The sequence below is a fragment of the Harpia harpyja genome, chromosome 1 (genome assembly GCF_026419915.1).
Source record: "Harpia harpyja isolate bHarHar1 chromosome 1, bHarHar1 primary haplotype, whole genome shotgun sequence".
NCBI lineage: Eukaryota > Metazoa > Chordata > Aves > Accipitriformes > Accipitridae > Harpia > Harpia harpyja.
The window spans coordinates 88,333,695-88,352,574 of record NC_068940.1 but is presented as its reverse complement, the minus strand read 5'-3'; the positions used below and the strand labels follow the sequence as shown (position 1 = coordinate 88,352,574).

The window sequence follows — 18,880 nt, the reverse complement described above, 5'->3', positions numbered from 1 at the left end:
TTTATCACCCAAATGAACTGAAAGGAGCACTGAAAACCTTCCTCTCAAATAAACAAACACAAAATGCAATTGGTGATGGTATTGCCCCATAGAAATAGGAACTTTAGTAATCATCATTTCACCTAGTCATAACATTTCTCATGCTGTAACACTGCTGCCCCAGAAGGTCTTTCTCACTTGGACCACTGTAGGCATGCTGAAAAAAGCATCTATTCGCAAGTGTTGCTGATTTGCCTTGCTCAGCTAAATACCCACTTTTCAATCATCTAGGCTAGATAAACAGCCCTGAAATGCACCAGATGAGGTAAGTATAATAGCTTAAAAACTTGGGATGCCACTTATAACTTGCCAACACACACCAGTTGGGAATCAGTGCTGGACCCCTTCTAGAGGTCCACCACCTACTACAGTCTCCATGCTTGTGGCAACAGTTCTTTAGCTAGAGCACAAGGTCTTTGTCCTTCTGCGCTCTGTAGTCTTTGGTTTACACTGTCTTAGTCAGTGACATAGCAGGGTGGGTGTATTTTGCTTTGCTGGACTTTACCATTGCATCATTACCTACTCAGAAAAAGGAAAGAATACTGATGAGTAACATTTCACTGCTTTCTCACAAACAATCATGGGTGAAGTAGATTTTTCTCTCCCACTGGTTTGTATAGAGCAAAAGAACCTGCTTTTCATTACAGTAGCGCTAGAAAAAAGTTGTGGATGATAAGGAAAGAGCTATGTGCTGTGGAAATGAAGACTGTGATTCAGACACTATTTTTCCCCCCTTGTGGAGAAAAGTAATAAAAGTTAATAAAAGGATCCTGAAATAATGATAAATATTGGAATGCTTTCATACTGCCACAACACTTAATTTAGATACAACTGCAGGTATTCCTATCGATTTTACTATTCCATTTTTAGTGTTGATATTTTGGTTAATAAAAGTTTTCCCTTCATGAATAAGGTGGGAGATTTCATTGTAGCATTGAGACTGAGAGTAACATCCAAACGATTTTTGTCTGAATGTAATTTTAATAATCTGGAACTTCCAGGAATGAAGCCTCCAACTCAAAGATTTCATATTAGCGGTTTGGGGAAGCTGTATGCCTCTATTTCTGATGAGCTCCAGAGCTTTTTCACCCATAAGCCATCAGGCTGCATCTAAGCTAAGAAAGAATTAAGTCAGCTTTTTTTTCCATATAAGTAACATTCACTGCCTTCTATCTGAGATTAATTTAGCTGGGTTTCCATCCCAGTTCCTAGTACAGACTTGCTACTCCACTACACTCTGTAGCCTTTGCAGAACAGAGATTGCTTACCTATGTCTTGGGCCTAATTCAACTCAGATGTGATCTTAGATGGATCCGCAAATGACAGTTCCTGCAGAAAACATTGAGTTACCATGTATTCAAGTTTCCTTTAACAACATACTCAGATGCCTAGCATTCAGAGTTCCTTGAATAAAAGCCATTGTTCACGGCCAGTCAGACCGTCCAACAGAAAGTGTAAAGTAATCTGTACAGCACAGAGGTAGGAGATGATGAGCCTCACTGCATCTGCACTGCAGGGTGCGTATGCACCTATTTCTGTCTGAGAGATCTTAGACTGAGGCCAAATTGGTCTTCAGGTATTTGTGAAAAATTATCATGCTATTGTCAGTGATGAACAGTGAGAAGACAAATCTTAAATTCCAGACCAAAACTAACCTGGTTAGCAACAACAGTAAAAAAAATCTGATTCAGGATTTTTGAGAACTACAAATCGCTAGCACTGGCCCTGAAATGGACCAGCCTGCAGATTGCAGGAAAGAAATGGAGCTGGTCAGCAGTTTGTCTATTTGCTACTGCACTGTGACAGACAAAGCAGACAATAAGCATTTACAAGGCTGCCTGCAAATCTGCTTTCCTGTTGCTTGCAGCACAGCCAGCATCTCAACATTATGAGTTTCATTGGGTACCAGATGTTTATGTCTAGATGAGGCAGAAGCTCTACAACTTCCGTCATGTAATATTTAAAGCCTGATTAGGTATTTCTCATTTAATCACATATATTATTAATTTCAACGAAATTACTGTTTCTCTCCACGCCTTTAAACAGCCAGTGCATAAAAGTTGGGTTGCTAAGGCAGAATTATAGCCAAGTGTTCCAGTTTAGCTGACTGCATTCTGATTACTTAATAATGCCCAAGTATGTGCAGAATTTGTCCTTGCTGTGTGCCACACAGAGTGCTGCGCTACTGAAAAAAAAAAACCCCAACCAAACCCTCAGGAAAGGCTGCACTGCATTGGCTTAAGCGCTCTCCTCAGTGTGGTTTATGTTCCAGGTAGTGAAGCAAGTCCACAGCCAAGGAAAAATGCATGACTTCTTGCTGTACCGTGCCCACAGCACTAATGAGCAAGTCAAAAATGAATGGCAACAGCCTGCTCTGAGGAGCTGAATTCACCATTCTGGCTGAGAATTGACTGCCCCGCGGGACCGCTGGTGTGCCCTGGAGAGACTCAGCCTCGGAAAGGCTGCAGCACCGAGCCTGAAAACCAAACGGGATACGAAGCTGGAGGAACGTACAGACGTTCCTCACCCCGCTCACGGGCACCGCGGGGCTGCGTGTCAAAGCTGCGTGAGGCTGAGGCCCCGCACCGCCGGCCCCGCACGGCGCTGCCGCCCCGCCCCGCCCCGCCCGGCAGGTGCCCGCCGGCGCACGGCCAGGCCTCGGGCCTAACTTCGGGGAACGGCCGAGCTCCCCCGCGGCCTCGGCAGCGCCGCGGTTCTCCCGCTCGCTCTCTCCCTCCCGCTGGGGCAAGGGGCCGACGACGCCTCAGTGAGCCTCGGGCAGGTGCGCCCGGGGGGCGGCCGCAGCCCGGCGGCGCCCCCTCCTCCCCCCCCGCCCCGCCTCAGGGCGGCGGCGCGGAGCCCGCCATCTCGCCCCCCTCGGGGCGGCTGCGGCGCCCGGCTCCCCCTCCCCTTGCTCCCTCCCCTTGCTGCGGGCCGCGCCGCGCCGGTGGGCTTGGCTTGGCTTGCGGCTGCAGCGCGGGGCTCGGCGTGAGTCACCCAGCCCGCGGCGCGGGGAGCCGAGCGCGCAGGCATACGGAGGAGGCGGCGGGGGCGGGCGGCGGCGAGCGGGCGGGGGCGACAGGCACCGGCTCCCCGCCCGCCCACTCACCCATGCTGCCGAGCCGCAGTCAGCTGGAGCGCCGCTTCCTCCCCAGCCGCCGCCGATGACCTCCTCGCCCGCCGGCAGCCGCTGAGGACCCCCGGCGTCCGCGCCAGGGCAGGGGATGGTAGATCGGCCGCCCGGAGCCCCGTCCAGCCCAGCCCGCCGCACAGCAGCCTCGGCCGCCGCCGCCCGCGGAAGCCGCCGCCCGAGAGGAGACGCAAAATGAACCCCCAGTGCGCCCGCTGTGGCAAAGTGGTCTATCCCACCGAGAAAGTCAACTGCCTGGACAAGGTGCTGGGGCGCTGGGCGGGCGGGGACAGCGCCTCCCGGGTGTGCCCGCCCTGCGCTCCGCTCCCCTCGGCTCCGGCGGGGCGGGCCGGGCCGGCGGGGGAGCGGGGTGAGCCGGCAGGTGGCAAAGGCAGCGCCTCAGGGGCTGCCGCTGCGCCGGCATCCGCGCCGCCACCGCCGCCGGCCGGCGACAACCGCCGTGTCACCGCGCTGGCGCAGGGCGGGGGTCGAGCGGGGGCCGCGGCGGGCGAGCGGGGGCCGCGGCGGGCCGGAGAGCCCCTGCGCTGCCCGCACGGGGAGTGACGGCGCCTGGGGCCGGCGGCGGGTCCCCGCGGCCCCCCCCCCCGCCCCGGCTCCCCGAGGGATGAAGTTGTAGGCGGCCCCCGGCCGGCTGTAGTTGTCGGTGCCTCCCCGAGCTGGGGCGGCTTCGGCTGCCCCTTACGCCATGGCCGCCTCGGCGGGGATGGTGGCCGGGGCAGCGGGGGTGGCGACAGCCCCGTCCCTCGGGGGTGTCCCCCGCTGGTGCCGGTTATCGCCAAGCGCGGTCGCTCCATAAATAACAGCAATGAGGCTGTGACAGATGCGCCAAATTAACGTCCCCGGAAAGGCAAGGCGGTAGGAGATGCTGGAGGAAAATACCGTATTATGTGCTAAATTTAGTGTCTGTTCAGTGTACCAAAAAGCCAGCCGTCATGTTAGTTAGTGATTTTATTCGCATAGTATTGCATTCTAAGCGAGCGCTGTCGTTTTTTTTCTTTAATGAGGCAAAATGTCAAACTCCTGCTTCAGTTATCTTTAAAATAATCCTGGCAAGGTCAGCGCGCAGAGGTCTTGGCATTCACCTTAGCAGAGAATTTACATTTCTGAGAGCGTTTCAGAGCACCTTTGGTTTCACATGAAATTAATTCTTTTGATGTAGTTTACAGAGATCTATAACGCGTGGCCAAAATATTGACGTGTAATTGTGTTCTTACATTTACTGTGCCCTAACATGGCTTTCGAAACATCAGTATCTTAAGTAATTCTACTTCATGTTTCTTTACAGTACTGGCATAAAGGATGCTTCCACTGCGAAGTTTGCAAAATGGCTCTGAACATGAATAACTACAAAGGATATGAAAAGAAACCTTATTGCAATGCGTGAGTATTGTAAATGTCAAGTCTTGCAGAAATGCACATGAAAAGAAAACCTGGCTGTGGATATTGTCAAATAGGTATTGTCGTGCTATAAAAACTTAATCTAGAATTGTAGCAGTGCAGTCTAGAGCCTTTTAGTATCTTTTCAGATATTGCATTGAAGTGATAGAAGGTGAAAATATTTGATTATGATGTGTTTAGGCAGTGTTTTAATATCAGATCTCAGGATACAGGTCCTTTCCTCCCAGAAGGTGTCGGATCTGGTGCTGACTTCTATTACATTCATTATTGGCCTGCTGGATTACACTTGTCCATTATGCAGCACTCTGTTCAGGCTTATGGACCTGGTCAGCATTTTGTAATAAGAAAACAAAGTGCTTCTCAGTTGTGTAGTTTATCAGAGACAATATCCCATTAGAGATCATGACAACCTATTTTTAAAACTGTTGTGGTGTTCACATATCTTGGATTACTAAGCTAGATATTTACAAAATCACTGCTTCACATGCTTCATGCTATTTTGTATTTTGCTTCTCTCTTAGATTTTGGTAAAGAAAATAGATTAATTTTGGTTGTAGAGTATAATCATGTTGTATTCCACTTTTAGATTTTGTTGTGTGGATTTTGAAGAGTGCTTTGATGTTTGGCTTGCAAATAACTGCAGAAGAGCATTTTGAAACATGTAGAAAAAAGGTGCTTATTGTTCTTTGTACCACGGTCCTGAGATTTGCTAAGTGCGTTGCAGTATGTTTTAATCTTTAGAAACAGTTATAATATGCTTTGTTAGAAGGATATCTCTAAAGAATTTTGAATCAAATTTGATCTTATATGTTATTCATACATTGTTATTATTTTCACCTTTACCTACTTAAAACATGTTTTAAGAGACAGTATTTTGAAACTGTAGGCATGTTGTAATTTTTTCAGAAATACTCTCCTATACTCACAATATTTGTTTCATGTTGAGGTAGACAGTCTATGGCTGGCCGTCACAGAACAGTTCAACAGCATATGCTCATTTCTTCCAGGCTAAAATTGAAGCCAGTCAGTGCCTATCTGTCTAAAATACGAGTTTTGTTATAAAAACTGCTGTGCTGCCAAAACTTGAAACACCTGTTTCAATGTGCACAGTTGTACTTAGATTGCTTTAGGAACATATGGAGTTGCACATATACATTTCTAGCCTTCCTTGAAGTGCTTTACAGTGTATGGTGGCGACACTAGACCTCTTGTAATAAAGTGTGGTCGGTTGCCAGTCTTACGTGCTGTTAGAGAGAGCCCTGTAGGAAGGGAGATTCGTGCTTCAACAGGTGGCAGACTACAAGTTAGGAGACTACTACCTAGGGGTTATTGGTCCTAGATAGGACTCTGCTTGTGGTACTATTTGAGTTGAAGTATAAGTACAGGCTTACATCCTTTACAGTGATTAAAACTCTGATAATACTTTGGTGCCTTTTACCTAAAGTTTTGTGGTTAAATTTCAGTGCTTGGTTGCTTGATGTTTCCTATGTAATCAGATACTTACTTGTTCTTAATAACACTGTTTACAAAGTCTCCTCTGTGATATACATCAGAGTTTCCATTCTGTGCATATTTAACTTCTGTTGTAGGAGAGTTTTTCATCTATGTAGTTACGCTACATGGTGTATTCTTCTATTTACGGATGAGGGGGAATAAGGATGATGGATATGTTATGTACCGTTCAGGTGCTATTCTTCCTAGTAGTTTCTTTAATGAGCTTTGTAATAGTGATCCTTGAAAAAATAATCTCTCTCTTTGACATGTCCCTCAAATGTGATGTGTGAAACAGGAAGAAAGAATGTAAACCCTTGAAAGAATGGGTTTCTTCTGTTAAAGAAGAACAATATGTATTTTGTTCTTAAGTTTCAGTAAGCGTAAGTTTGGTGCGTTTTTTTTTTTTTTTTAAAGAGAAACTTTAATCAAATAATCTAAATAATTTCAAGTGTTCTATGGAGCCATGAAGGGAAGACCAAGGTGTGCTTTGTGGTTTCAACAAACTTTAATATCCTTCAAAGGAGGGATAAGGTGTTTGTTTATGCAAAACTGTGTTTTGAAAATACAGGTGCTTTAAATTACCATATTTTGACATGGCACTCTTGCATCTCAGAAGGTTACTTATTTGCAAAGCAGACGCCGTTACAGTATTTCAAATTATGATGTGTCTTATCCAGTGTGCATTAGTAAGAGGCAAATCCATTTTTATGTTAAATACTGCTTGATCAGAAAATCTGCGAAGAAAGCAAATTTACTTATACAAACACCTACAAGCACTTGACAAAGAGCAGTTACTGTTAGACTGTTTATTGAGGCCATCCATCAATGAGAGTGTAATTTGTAGATAAAAGTGTAGAAGTATGCACTAATTTGAATGGGAGAGCAATACCATGAAGTTGTTTAATAGGTTTGGAAGCTGTAGTTAGCGTTTTGTAAGGATAAGTCAAAAAGCATGTATCTTCAATAATTGCTGTATCTGTTTGTTAGTTCACAGGTTAGATGATGCACTTGAGTATATTTTGACCTTTGAACTTAAAATATTCCACCCTTTTTTTTCAGGTGCTGAAATTAATCATTTTTGCTGCATTACTGGCAAAGATCAGAAGTTACTTTAACTGTAAAACATAATTGTTTTTCTGTTAATATAAGAAAAAGATACTGATTTGTGAATGTTCAAACTATACTTTTGGTGGAGGAGAGTAAAGTTAGATGGATTAACGGGAACTAGTGAACCAGGAAGGAATATATTGTGAAATACTTTAATTCATTGACCATTGGAAAAGAGCAGAAATATTTGTAAATGCAGGATTCCACCTTTTTTAAGGGCAAGTTTTTTGTTGGGCAGCTTGCCACATTTCCAGCTAAATGGTTGCATACGTTCCTTGTGATGAGGATAGCAAAAGTAATGACTGGGCTACTGACATAGCAGAACTGGTACAGGTCAAGGAGCTGAGTTGCCTAGTATTGCACTTCTGATACTGATTTTGTAAGCGGTAGATTTATGCAAGATTTTGCAACTGGGTTAGAGGGGAAAACTTTGTCTAGATGTGCTTGTGTATAATACAGCTTTGAAAAGAATGATCTTTGTATCATAGAGTTTCCATGAAGTTCCTTGATCTGTCTCCTTTAAACCTTTCAGTTCTCTTACTTGTAGAGAAGAGATTATGCAACTTCGTTCTCTCTCTTTTTTTTGTTATTTACATAATTTGTGAACCGTTTGTCAGTATAGTTTATCTCTGCTTGTTTGTGTAGTGCTTAGAATATTATGCTTTTATCTCAGCTTGGACCTCCGAGTAGTACAGTACTCTTATGATTTACAGTGTTGTGTTTCTCACTTCCGTTGCATTCATGTTTCATCTGAAAGGCCTCATACACAGCATTTTGAAGCTTGTAGATACTTAGCACGTGGACACTGCTAGGTTTGCCTGAACAAATTTAGTCTTACCTTTTATTTGCTGTCTGACTTTAGATATGCCATGTTGCCAGAGAGCTGCTTGATTTGTGAAATAATGTTGATGAGACTAGGGACTTGGACTTGTGGTCCAGTTTTACAGTTCAGGCAGGTGCTATGCATTGCCTGAAGCAGGTGAATGAGCCATTCTTTGTCTCTGAATGTGCATGTAAGTAGTAAAAGAAAGGTTAAGATAATTAAAATGGCTTGGGTAATCCGATGATTTGTTAAATCAAGGTGGCTTTCATGCAAATCTGAACCCCTATTCCATTTTAATATCTGCAAATAGACATTATTAAATACTTGCTTAATATATATGGAAATGATAAGAAGAAAAGTTGTTGTTGTTATTATTATTTGCAACCTCAGAGCTGATTCTTCCCAGCTGCAAATAACCAAGATGATGCAAGGAAATGAATGGCATTTTGGCAACTAACCATCTGTGTACTAGTTCTCAAGCTTGTTAAATGATTGAATCATGTAGGATGATTATATGGTAACTTATTCTTACGAATATTCATATAAATACTTTTTTGACAGATTCACTAGACCAAAACACAAGGCTAGTTTTTATGCAAAATGTAGAAGCTGAAATGCATATTTTTGGGATGTTCTTGCTGCATTAGCTATACCTGCTGATGCAAACAGACTTCCTGCATGTGTGAACACATCGGACAGAGATGTATTTTTTAATTTCTGCAAAACCAAATAGCTTAAGCTTCTGCAGACCTGATATACCCTCTTGCCAAAGGCAAACAACCTCACTGTTGGAATAAATTCTTCTGAAATATTTAGTATCTAAAATTTGGTAATGGCCTGCACACAGGGTTGCTTCATTCAAGTTTTTATTTATGACAGTCACCATATGGAATGATTACATAACTTTAAAATTTAAATCTACTGTCATCAGTGTGGATTATTGACATGAAGAAAAACTCATCTTCACTTTATTTTTTCTAGATTTAATTTCTTTTTAACTCATGCCAGTAGGAAATAGATATGCAAATACATTTGAAATATTGTGATGTTGTTAGAAGAATTGTACTACAGTTTCAATCTGCAAGTGCAGTCAAACTTTACATTTTAAGATACTATAGGGGTGGGATGAAAAATGTCAAAGTTATTTTACACCAGCTTGGAAATGGTAAGAACATGGTACAACTTCCTGGACAGTCAGATGGGCTGGAAAGTGGAAGCAGTTGCTTGTAACCAGTGGATGAATATGACCATTAAATGGAATCCATTGTCCTGAAAGATGCACTTGTGTATAGAAGTTTGGTTTTAGCTGTGAAACATGAGTGTGTTTTCTTTCTACCAGTCAGAAAACTTCTAGAAGGTGACTAGGAGTGTGATGATATTATTATTACTAAAAATAGCTAGCGTTATCTTACTCTTCAGTATTGATTTCAGCAGGTGATTATTTCTCAGTTTAAATATGGCAGGAAGAAAGAAAATGAGTAGGTAAGGAGCAGGAAGAATAATCCTTCTGATACGATGGGGCCACTTCTGAGAGTTGCAGTAAAAAGAGCACACAGAGTAAATGGATTTTTGTTTTCTAATTCTCCATCTTCAACTGTTACTGAACAACAGCTTATTTAGTGTAAAAGGATAACACTGACTTTGGGTTGAGGAGCAAGATTGTTTTATGGCATTAGCTTGCAGCTGGTTATGTGTTTTTTTTTTTTTTCTCTCTCCTCGTTTTGGCCTTTTCAGCTGTTTCTGATAATTGGATTTGATCAAAAGTAAGCTATTATACAGGTCAACCCCAAATGGTCATTTTTATAAAAAGAAACAACCCAGAAACTCCCATGCAAACATTCCTAGAAAGCAAGGATTTGCACTTTATTACTTTATTAACTTTGTGTATTGAAGATTTTCCTCTTAGGATGTAATACAAAATGGGTAATGCAAATAACAGAACCACTAGAAAAACAGCTGCTAAGGGTCTCAAGTCAGAGCCAAATACACCTATGTCATTTAAATCCATTATTTCTTGTTCAGCATCCCTTAAGTATGGACTCCAGTATTTGAAAACACTTACCATGTCCCTCCTCAGCATTCTTTTCTTTAAGCTCTAACTCATTGCTTGTAGATAGTATTTTCTGGTAATTCTTGTTTCTCTACCTTCAATTATCTCCAAAGGGTCCGTATATATATCTGTGTGTGTGTGTGTGTATGTGCGTGTATGTATATTTTCTTTGAATTGCAGTGCCCAGTGGAGCATTGTCGGAGCTGGTAGAACAGCAAGTGTGCCTACGCAACTCATATAATTTTTCTCCTAAGTCCCAGTACAGTCTTTGCCATTTTTTTTTTTAATTGTTGCAAAACCCAAACTATTGTTAAGTCATATTCAGGTTGTTGTGGGCTACAGTTTTTTCTTTCTATGCAGAATTGCAACCTCAGCAGTTATTATCCATTATCTGAGCAGTTAATTGTTCTTGGCCAAGCACAGAATCTTCCACTTGGTTCTTATTGAACTAAATCTCCATTTTTCCCCAGGCTGTTTCTTCAATTTGTCAAGTTCATTTTATATTCTAATTTTGTTCCCTAATGTGCTTACAGCCCCCTCTTATCAACGTATCAACCCTCCCACCAGAGAGCCTGTAAGCACATTGCAAATTTAATAAGTGTAATCTTCATTTCATCACCCAGGTCGCTAGCTGAAGGCCTGGAAGGGTATTGGGAGCAGTACATACTTCCGTGGTCTGATGCAGCCTTCCCTTCTGTAGTGGATAATGATGGATGAGTGAAGTACTTTATCTTCTCTACCTATTCATGGATTGCTAGATCAAGCATTAAGTTCTGCATAAGAAAAAAAAAATTGTGAAAGAGCGTAGTCATTGTGGATATTTATGCAAGCTCTGCTTAAATATGAGGGACAGCTACAAGTACTCTTGTAGAGGAAACATACATTCCTGCTGCTCAGTGCTGTGGTATCTTACTTGGTTAATTGAGTGTTGAGTCCAAATTAGTATTGATGGTATCCAGTAATGAAAAGGAAAGTAGGACAAGAAGCCGAGCCTATTTGCTAGAACAATTGAAGGATCTTCTTAGGCAAAATATATTTGAGTCTCTGAAAGGGGTTTGATGCATATCTTTAAACTTTTTGAAGAAGGCACATGAGAACACTTTGGCAGAGTTGCTGAATACTGTGCATGAGGTGGGTGGTGGTTAGTTGCAAAGGAATTACTGAAGAATAATCATCACTGACACTCAGATCTTGGGAAGAGTTGGGCTGTGTTTTGATTGCTGTGACTATGTCTGAGTAATGGCATGCAAAAACATTTCTCAGGCTCCATTTCAACATGTTCATTTGGCCGTGTCCTGATTCCATGTTTGATCAAGATGTGCATATGACACCTTACATGCATGTGCTGGTGGGTGTGCAGGGAGAGGACTCTGTGTGCCCCAACAGGTCCCTTGGTTTGCATTGTTGCAAGCTGTGGAGAGCACCATGGAGTGCTACAGTTTAGCCGCAGCCAGCCCGCTTACCTGCTGGTGCAAATGGAGTAGAAAAACTGCCCTGAGGGAGATGAGTTGTTACCTTTTTTCTCTCAGAGCAGGTGAATTCTTAGACTGCATTGAGCCAGTGCTGTCATGTCTAGTACCTGATGTGAGTATAGCGTCTGTGTTTGGAATTCATGTGTTTTAATATTCTGCCCATTGATGTAATTGCTCCAAAGGGACAATTACAATTTAGTGTTACTTAGGATGTTGCTGGGGCAAATAAATAGAAAATATGTAAATGAATATTATACATTTTTTTTATGCAAGACTGCACTAAACATGACGTTCAAAGCTATTTGAAAGAAGTGCTTATAGAAATCCTTGCTGTGTGGAATCCTGATCCAGTTTATGTCTTGGCTCAAGTAAATACGTGTTTTTAATTTGTATGATCACTGGTCATTGTAGACTGCAGGTAATTTTTCCAAGGAAGAGCATGTGCATCTCCTCAGCACCTGTAGTCATAGAATATATTGAACATATATTCTTAGGGGACTGTAGTTACTGAGGCACAATTTCAGTAAGTGGGATTTTCTTTGCTTGCTAGCATCTTGGCCACTATTGATGCTCAACATAATCTTGATTCTTAATAGCTATTACTTTCTGTACTCATTCCTAAAGATTGATGAAGTTTGTTTCATTATATTTACTAAAATATTTAGGCAATAGAACAAGAACATAGATAAAATTTTGTGATTCCAAATCATTTACTTATTTGCATTGCATAGCTTGAGCTTTGGAAGAGGTAATAACCAGTTGTAGCAAGCCTGTGAAATCTTGATCATATGTTTTGTTAACAGCTTTGTGATTTAACTGTTTGGGGTTTTAAATGTTCTAAGCCATAGAATTTCCTATCATATTTGCTGAAGAACTTAAAAAAAGAAAAGTATTTTCACTTGGCTGAGTTTTAAGTTCTGCGTAGCTCTGCTAACGTTGATGGTCACAAGTAAACCTGCTGCCCTGATAGACTCTATGTACTTTATAAAGCTTGAAGAAAAATAAGTATATGTTCCAATCTTTCATGCCACTTTGAAATTTCAGAGTTAGTGATGTCAGTAGAGAATGACAACATCATGTCAGTCAGCTCACTGTCAAGAAGCATGTTTTGCTGTTTACATATAACGTCAGTGGAAGCTTACCGTAATTATCCAGACAACGTACAATCTTGGCTGAGTGGTCAGTTAATGTTATTTTCATAATTTTGAATATTGTGGGGTGCTAACAGAAACCTTGCTAAATTTAGAGATTGTAGAAGTTACACTGAGGGCAGAGTTTGGCTGTGTGATGTTGAGGTTCCTTGAAAAAGAGACAGTATGCAGGACTTGGAAGGGAAAAGTTTGCTGTAAGAAGAGGTGGGTGAATGATACCAACCAGTTCATGCTGCCCCTAGCTATGTCATCTCACACAGCAACTTTTTGAAAAAATCAAAAAACCGCAGTTAATTCTCCTTCTTGATTTGCAGATCAGTCCATTTCTGCTCTCTGTGCCTCCCTCCATCTTAGAATCATAGAATCATAGAACCATTTAGGTTGGAAAAGACCTTCAAGATCATTGAGTCCAACCATCATCCATGCCCACTAAACCATGTTATGGAGTACCCCGTCTACACGCTTTTTGAATACCTCCAGGGATGGTGACTCAACCACTTCCCTGGGCAGCCTATTCCAATGTCTGACAACCCTCTCAGTAAAGAAATTTTTCCTAATATCTAACCTAAATCTCCCTTGCCACAACTTGAGGCCATTTCCTCTCGTCCTATCTCCAGCCACCTGACAGAAGAGACCAGCACCCACCTCACTACAACCCCCCTTCAGGTAGTTGTAGAGAGCGATAAGGTCTCCTCTCAGCCTCCTGTTCTCTAAACTAAACAGCCCCAGGTCCCTCAGCCGCTCCTCATAAGACTTGTGCTCCAGGCCCCTCACCAACTCGGTTGCCCTTCTCTGGACACACTCCAGCAACTCAATGTCTTTCCTGTAGTGAAGGGCCCAAAACTGAACACAGTACTCGAGGTGCGGCCTCACCAGGGCCGAATACAGGGGAACAATCACCTCCCTGCTCCTGCTGGCCACACTGTTCCTGATACAGGCTAGGATGTGATTGGCCTTCTTGGCCATCTGGGCACACTGCTGGCTCATATTCAGCCGGCTGTCAAACAGCACCCCCAGGTCCTTCTCTGCTGGGCAGCTTTCCAGCCACTCTTCCCCAAGCCTGTAGCACTGCATGGGGTTGCTGTGACTGAAGTGCAGGACCTGGCACTTGGCCTTATTGAACTTCATACGATTGGCCTCAGCCCATCGATCCAGCCTGTCCAGATCTCTCTGTAGAGCCTCCCTACCCTCAAGCAGATCGACCCTGCCTTCCAACTTGGTGTCATCTGCAAACTTGCTGAGGGTGCACTCAATCCCCTCATCCAAATCACTGATAAAGATATTAAACAGAACGGGGCCCAACACTGAGCCCTGGGGAACACCACTCGTGACCCACCGCCGGCTGGATTTCACCCCATTCACCACAACCCTCTGGGCTCGTCCATCCAGCCAGTTTTTCACCGAGCGAAGAGTACACTTGTCCGAGCCATGAGACGCCAGCTTCTCAAGGAGTATGCCATGAGAGACAGTGTCAAAGGCCTTGCTGAAGTCAAGGTAGATAACATCGACAGCCTTTCCCTCATCCACTAGGCGGGTCACCTGGTCATAGAAGGAGATCAGGTTGGTCAAGCAGGACCTGCCTTTCGTAAATCCATGCTGACCGGGCCCGATCCTCTGCTTGTCCTGGACTTGCCATGTGAGTGCTTTCAAGACAAACCATTCCATAATCTTCCCCGATACTGAGGTCAGGCTGACAGGCCTGTAGTTCCCCGGATCCTCCCTCCGACCCTTCTTGTAAATAGGAGTCACATTGGCAAGCCTCCAGTCCTCTGGGACCTCCCCTGTTGACCAGGAATGCTGATAGATGATGGAGAGTGTCTTGGCAAGGACCTCCACCAGTTCCCCCAGTACCCTTGGTTGGATCCCGTCTGGTCCCATAGATTTGTGAGTGTCCAGATGGCGTAGTAGGTCCCTAACTAATTCCTCCTGGATGAAGGGGGGTATATTCTGCTCTTCATCCTCACCTTCTGGCTCAGGGGGCGGAGTACCCTAAGGATAACTGGTCTCCCTATTAAAGACTGAGGCAAAGAAGGCATTAAGTACCTTGGCCTTTTCCTCATCTCTGGTGGCTACGTTCCCTTCTGTATCTGTTAAAGGATAGATACTCTTCTTGGGATTCTTTTTACTGTTAACGTATTTGTAAAAACATTTTTTGTTGTCCCTTACGATAGTGGCCAGATTTAGTTCTAGCTGAGCTTTTGCCTTTCTAATTTTCTCTCTGTATGATCTAACAAGATCCCTGTACTCCTCCCAAGTTTCCCGCCCTTTCTTCCAGAAACGATAAACTCTCCTTTTTTTCTTGACTCCTAGCAAAAGCTCCCTGTTCAGCCAGGCCGGTCGTTTTCCTCGGCGGTTCGACTTGCGGCACAAATCTTCTGATGTTGGAGTTGATGTTGCATCAGTTGGCCGAGCTATTTTCCTTTGCTTTCCATTCGTGTTGCCTGTGTAACTTATTTGTACCAGGAGGAGTCTGGATGATGAGTAGTGCAGAATTTTGTCTCTCCTATTTCCTTCTCTAAATCTTCCGGTTCTCGGTTGCCGTGGAATTGTGTATGGTGATCCCATAACATCTTAATATGAGGGGGGCACAAAAACTTGTGATCAGTGTCATGCTTGAGAGAAGACTACAGCAGCTTAGTTTTAAAAATGAAAAACTGATTGTAATTTGGCCAGTGATCATTTAAGGATATATTGCAAAGGCTTTTCTGGGAAGTGCATAGTTACTCTTTAAAGAGGATTTCCTAAAATGTAGAACTATATGGAAGCTGTCTAAGTTTCCTCCTTGCTTCACAGTTTCAAAAATTCACACTAGGTTTTTTTTTTTTTTCCCCTTAGGAGAGCAAATGTTTGGAGGTAGTCCATCATGTTGTGCCTCTCTAAATGGCAGCATTTTTCACACAGGTGTACTGGTGTAATGCCAATTTCACAAATTTAAAAGTAAGTTTGTGCAGCATTTTAATTTAGTTACACCTCAGGTATTTTTTTGCACTTGGCAAACTAAATGTTAGTAGCTGGTTTTGTTTTGTTCCAGTTTTACTCTGGAAGAATTCAATACTTGTAATGCAATTCCTTCTAACATCAGAAAACTATAAATAGAAATAGGGAAAGATTTAAAAAAAAATGCTGATTTTAGACATGATTAAAATGCAAGTGGCTAAGTTTGCGGAGGGGAAAAGTGGTAAGATGAAATAAATTGCCTAAATAAAAAAACATGGACTATTTCTACTGAACGGTGTGGAGTGGCATACATTCAACACAGCAGGGTGTTCACATGTTGCATAGCATTTGTTGTATGCGTGTGCGAATGCAAGAGGGAAGACATTTCTGACTGCATTTGTGAGGTCATACAAAACGAGAAGGGGCCAATATGAGGATTTCTAGCAGCAGAAGTGCTCAATAGGTGGTTGACCAGGAGATGATGACCACTGTTAGAACTGGCAGCATGCTTGGTATGTTGCTGTAAGGGAGGTTGCAGTCCATGTTTTAAAGAACCTGCCTGAAAATATGCATGTAGAAAAGCAGCGCTTCCTAAAGGACTCAAATTGGGTTTTTTTGGAGCTACTGTTTGTGTTTGATACAGTGATGCTAGTGCCTTTGTTGATGGTAGTATTTGATGCGTAGTAGAGACTTGGTATTGATGAGGGGTGAATAAAGGGAAGGAATGCCTATTGGAAGAAGCTTTGTTCAAAAAATAGTTGCTGAATGGCCCATCATGTAGGCATATTTGATATAAATGTTGCTATGACATAGGAAAGTCTGAGAGTTTTAATTTGAATCAGTTGATAGGAATTTGTCAGGCTATCAGAAAACAGAGATGAAGTTTGTTACAACAGTTACTAGCATAACTTGTTGAAACACTGTGGCGTTAGCACAAAATTGTTAGGAGGAATGGGGAAAGGGAAAACCAGGCTGCAGGAAAAAAAATCAAAAAGATAGATCTAGAAGAACAATATTGCCTGAAATATGTGAAAGAAATTGACACCTCTAGTAAATGAGACTGAGAGATACAGTGATGATGTGTCTACTTACACAAGGGGGAAAAAAAAAGAGTATGGATGCAGAAAAAGCAAGGATAGATGGAAAAGAGAAATAATTAATTTATAAAAATGTTGTTGAGCTTTTCAATTTAGCAATAGCAAACTAAATTTCTGAAATGGTCGCACTTTTGAGTCTTTGATTAGGAATGTGGTACTGTCATGGTGAGTGGTCAGTCGGGATATGTCATGAGCTTTTGGCTTATTTTGATCTGAAGATCAAAAGTGAGATTAAACACAGTCATTCTCATATAACTTACTATTTAAACTGCTATGTGGCTTATATTATAGTTGTGTCAGAAATATTGGAAATGCATATTAGAAGAATGGAAGATGTTGGAAGAAGAAAAAGGAAGAGCAAGTAGATGAGCATTGGTTAATGGTCAGTTTGCTCCATCTCATACTTCTCTGTGCAGCCAGGTCTCAGCTCTTGCAGGGGCTGACACAGAATGTTTGCTCACAGTCTGAGTTCTGTTAATTCTGCCATTATTTTGACAATAACAAATTGATATTCAGAATAGAGTAAGAGATACTGTTATTATATGAAATACAATTTGGTTTATTGGCACTGCAGGTACTGAAGACGTCGTCCTGCTTTGAGGAACTTCCAGTGACATTTTAAAATTGTTATGAAGTTAGTAATTCATAAGAAATATCAGGACAATTCGGAAAAATACAGTTTCTCACTTAATTTTATGCCCCCTGAAAAATGTTTCTGTACACTGAAACAATAGGCTACCAAACAGTGTCCCCAGGAAGATGAAAAGCGTGAGAGGAAACTGAGAAGTATGGTGAGTCATGTGAAAATGAGAACAGCATATGTGATTAGTTTTTCTGATAGTCTAGCGCAAGCAAGGGTATATTGCAAACTTTTTTTTTTTCCAGTGAGATGAAGGTAGGTATTCTTCTGGGCAGCAATAACTTATATTGGTGCTGTTAATGTTTTGCATTTATCAATTATGAACAACTCAGCATAGCCAGAGAATAATTTTCGGAGTTTGTTTTGAAATGTAAGAGATCATCTGGTTCTATAGGCTACCAAGCTGCTTCAGTACTGATGAATATTTCTGTAAAACTTGGAAAACTTAAAAATTATTTATAAATAGGTCTTTCTGTACTTGTTACTTCAGAAGGTTTGGGAAGATATTCTGAAGTCTGAACATAAGCCAGTCAAGCCTTGTATTAATTCCTCCTTGTGCTAAAGACCTTCTTTCAGGATGACTCTTGTCTTTGTGGACAAGAGACTTGAAAGAGTAACATCAAATTTCTTGTACTGATTAAATGCTTAACTTTCATGACCATGCTACTGCTGTTTTAAGCCTCATTTGGGTCAGCAGCAGGAGTCTCTCTTACTGCCCTGAAGGCAATGACAGATTATGTCTCCTATGCAGAATAATACTGTATGTGGAATATATTAACAAATCAAACTGGGTATGGATGTGAAGGAGACTGTAATGTGCTTTTAGAAGTTGAAGGAAATGGGGTAAAAATGGTTATTTTTCTCTAACTACTTATTTCACCCTGAGGAGAATGACAGCTCCCCCTTTTCATAATTTTCTCCATTCTGTCACTTCTGCTGTGCTGGAGACATAGGCTCTGGTGGACTTAGTTCGGTGAGGAAACAGGCCCTTTTGTTTCCTTCTGCCATTTTAATTTGTGCATTGGCAAAGCCACTTAGTTGTTTGGTGTCAGATCTCTCCAGTGGGTTTCTCATCTGCATTGCACGTCTCAGGTGTGACAGTAATTCAGCATCTGATGTGCTGTGACCACAGCTTATGGTGTGAGAGACAGGTGTGTAACCTTGTATTTTCCATCTGCACTGGTTTGTATACATCTTGGGTCTCATGTAAATGTTTCAGGGTCTCTCTTTGATCTGTATCTTAAAAAAGACTGCTACAATAAGGCACTACTTCACAACTGGGATAACAGATATTAATACATGCCGTTAATAGTAACTATATATCTTATACCAAAGAAATTGGAACTGGATGTTCAGAAACAGACTTACAATGGAACTTTGAAGTTGATAGTATAGTAGATTAACAGTTCATAGTAATAATTAATACTAATTAATTTTATACCTGTTCTAATATTTTTTCAGTGGAACAATTTCTTACCAGGAGATGTTTTGCATGAATCTGCCAGTTTCAACTTTTTTTTT

The 18,880-nt window shown here is 42.2% G+C and overlaps 1 protein-coding gene across 2 annotated transcripts in view; it reads left to right on the top strand.

Annotated features, from left to right (window-relative positions):
* Positions 1-2,667: 2,667 nt before the first annotated feature.
* The window catches only part of NEBL (nebulette), a 278,197-nt gene continuing 261,984 nt past the window's right edge, over positions 2,668-18,880 (top strand). Inside the window, exons 1-2 of one of the 2 annotated variants that reach the window (XM_052803980.1) lie at positions 2,668-3,433; positions 4,476-4,570. In XM_052803980.1, the coding sequence (XP_052659940.1) occupies positions 3,365-3,433; positions 4,476-4,570 (164 nt within the window). In that variant the 5' untranslated portion in view covers positions 2,668-3,364. The remainder of the gene's footprint in view (positions 3,434-4,475; positions 4,571-18,880) is intronic. The other variant, XM_052803987.1, reaches the window with a different exon arrangement.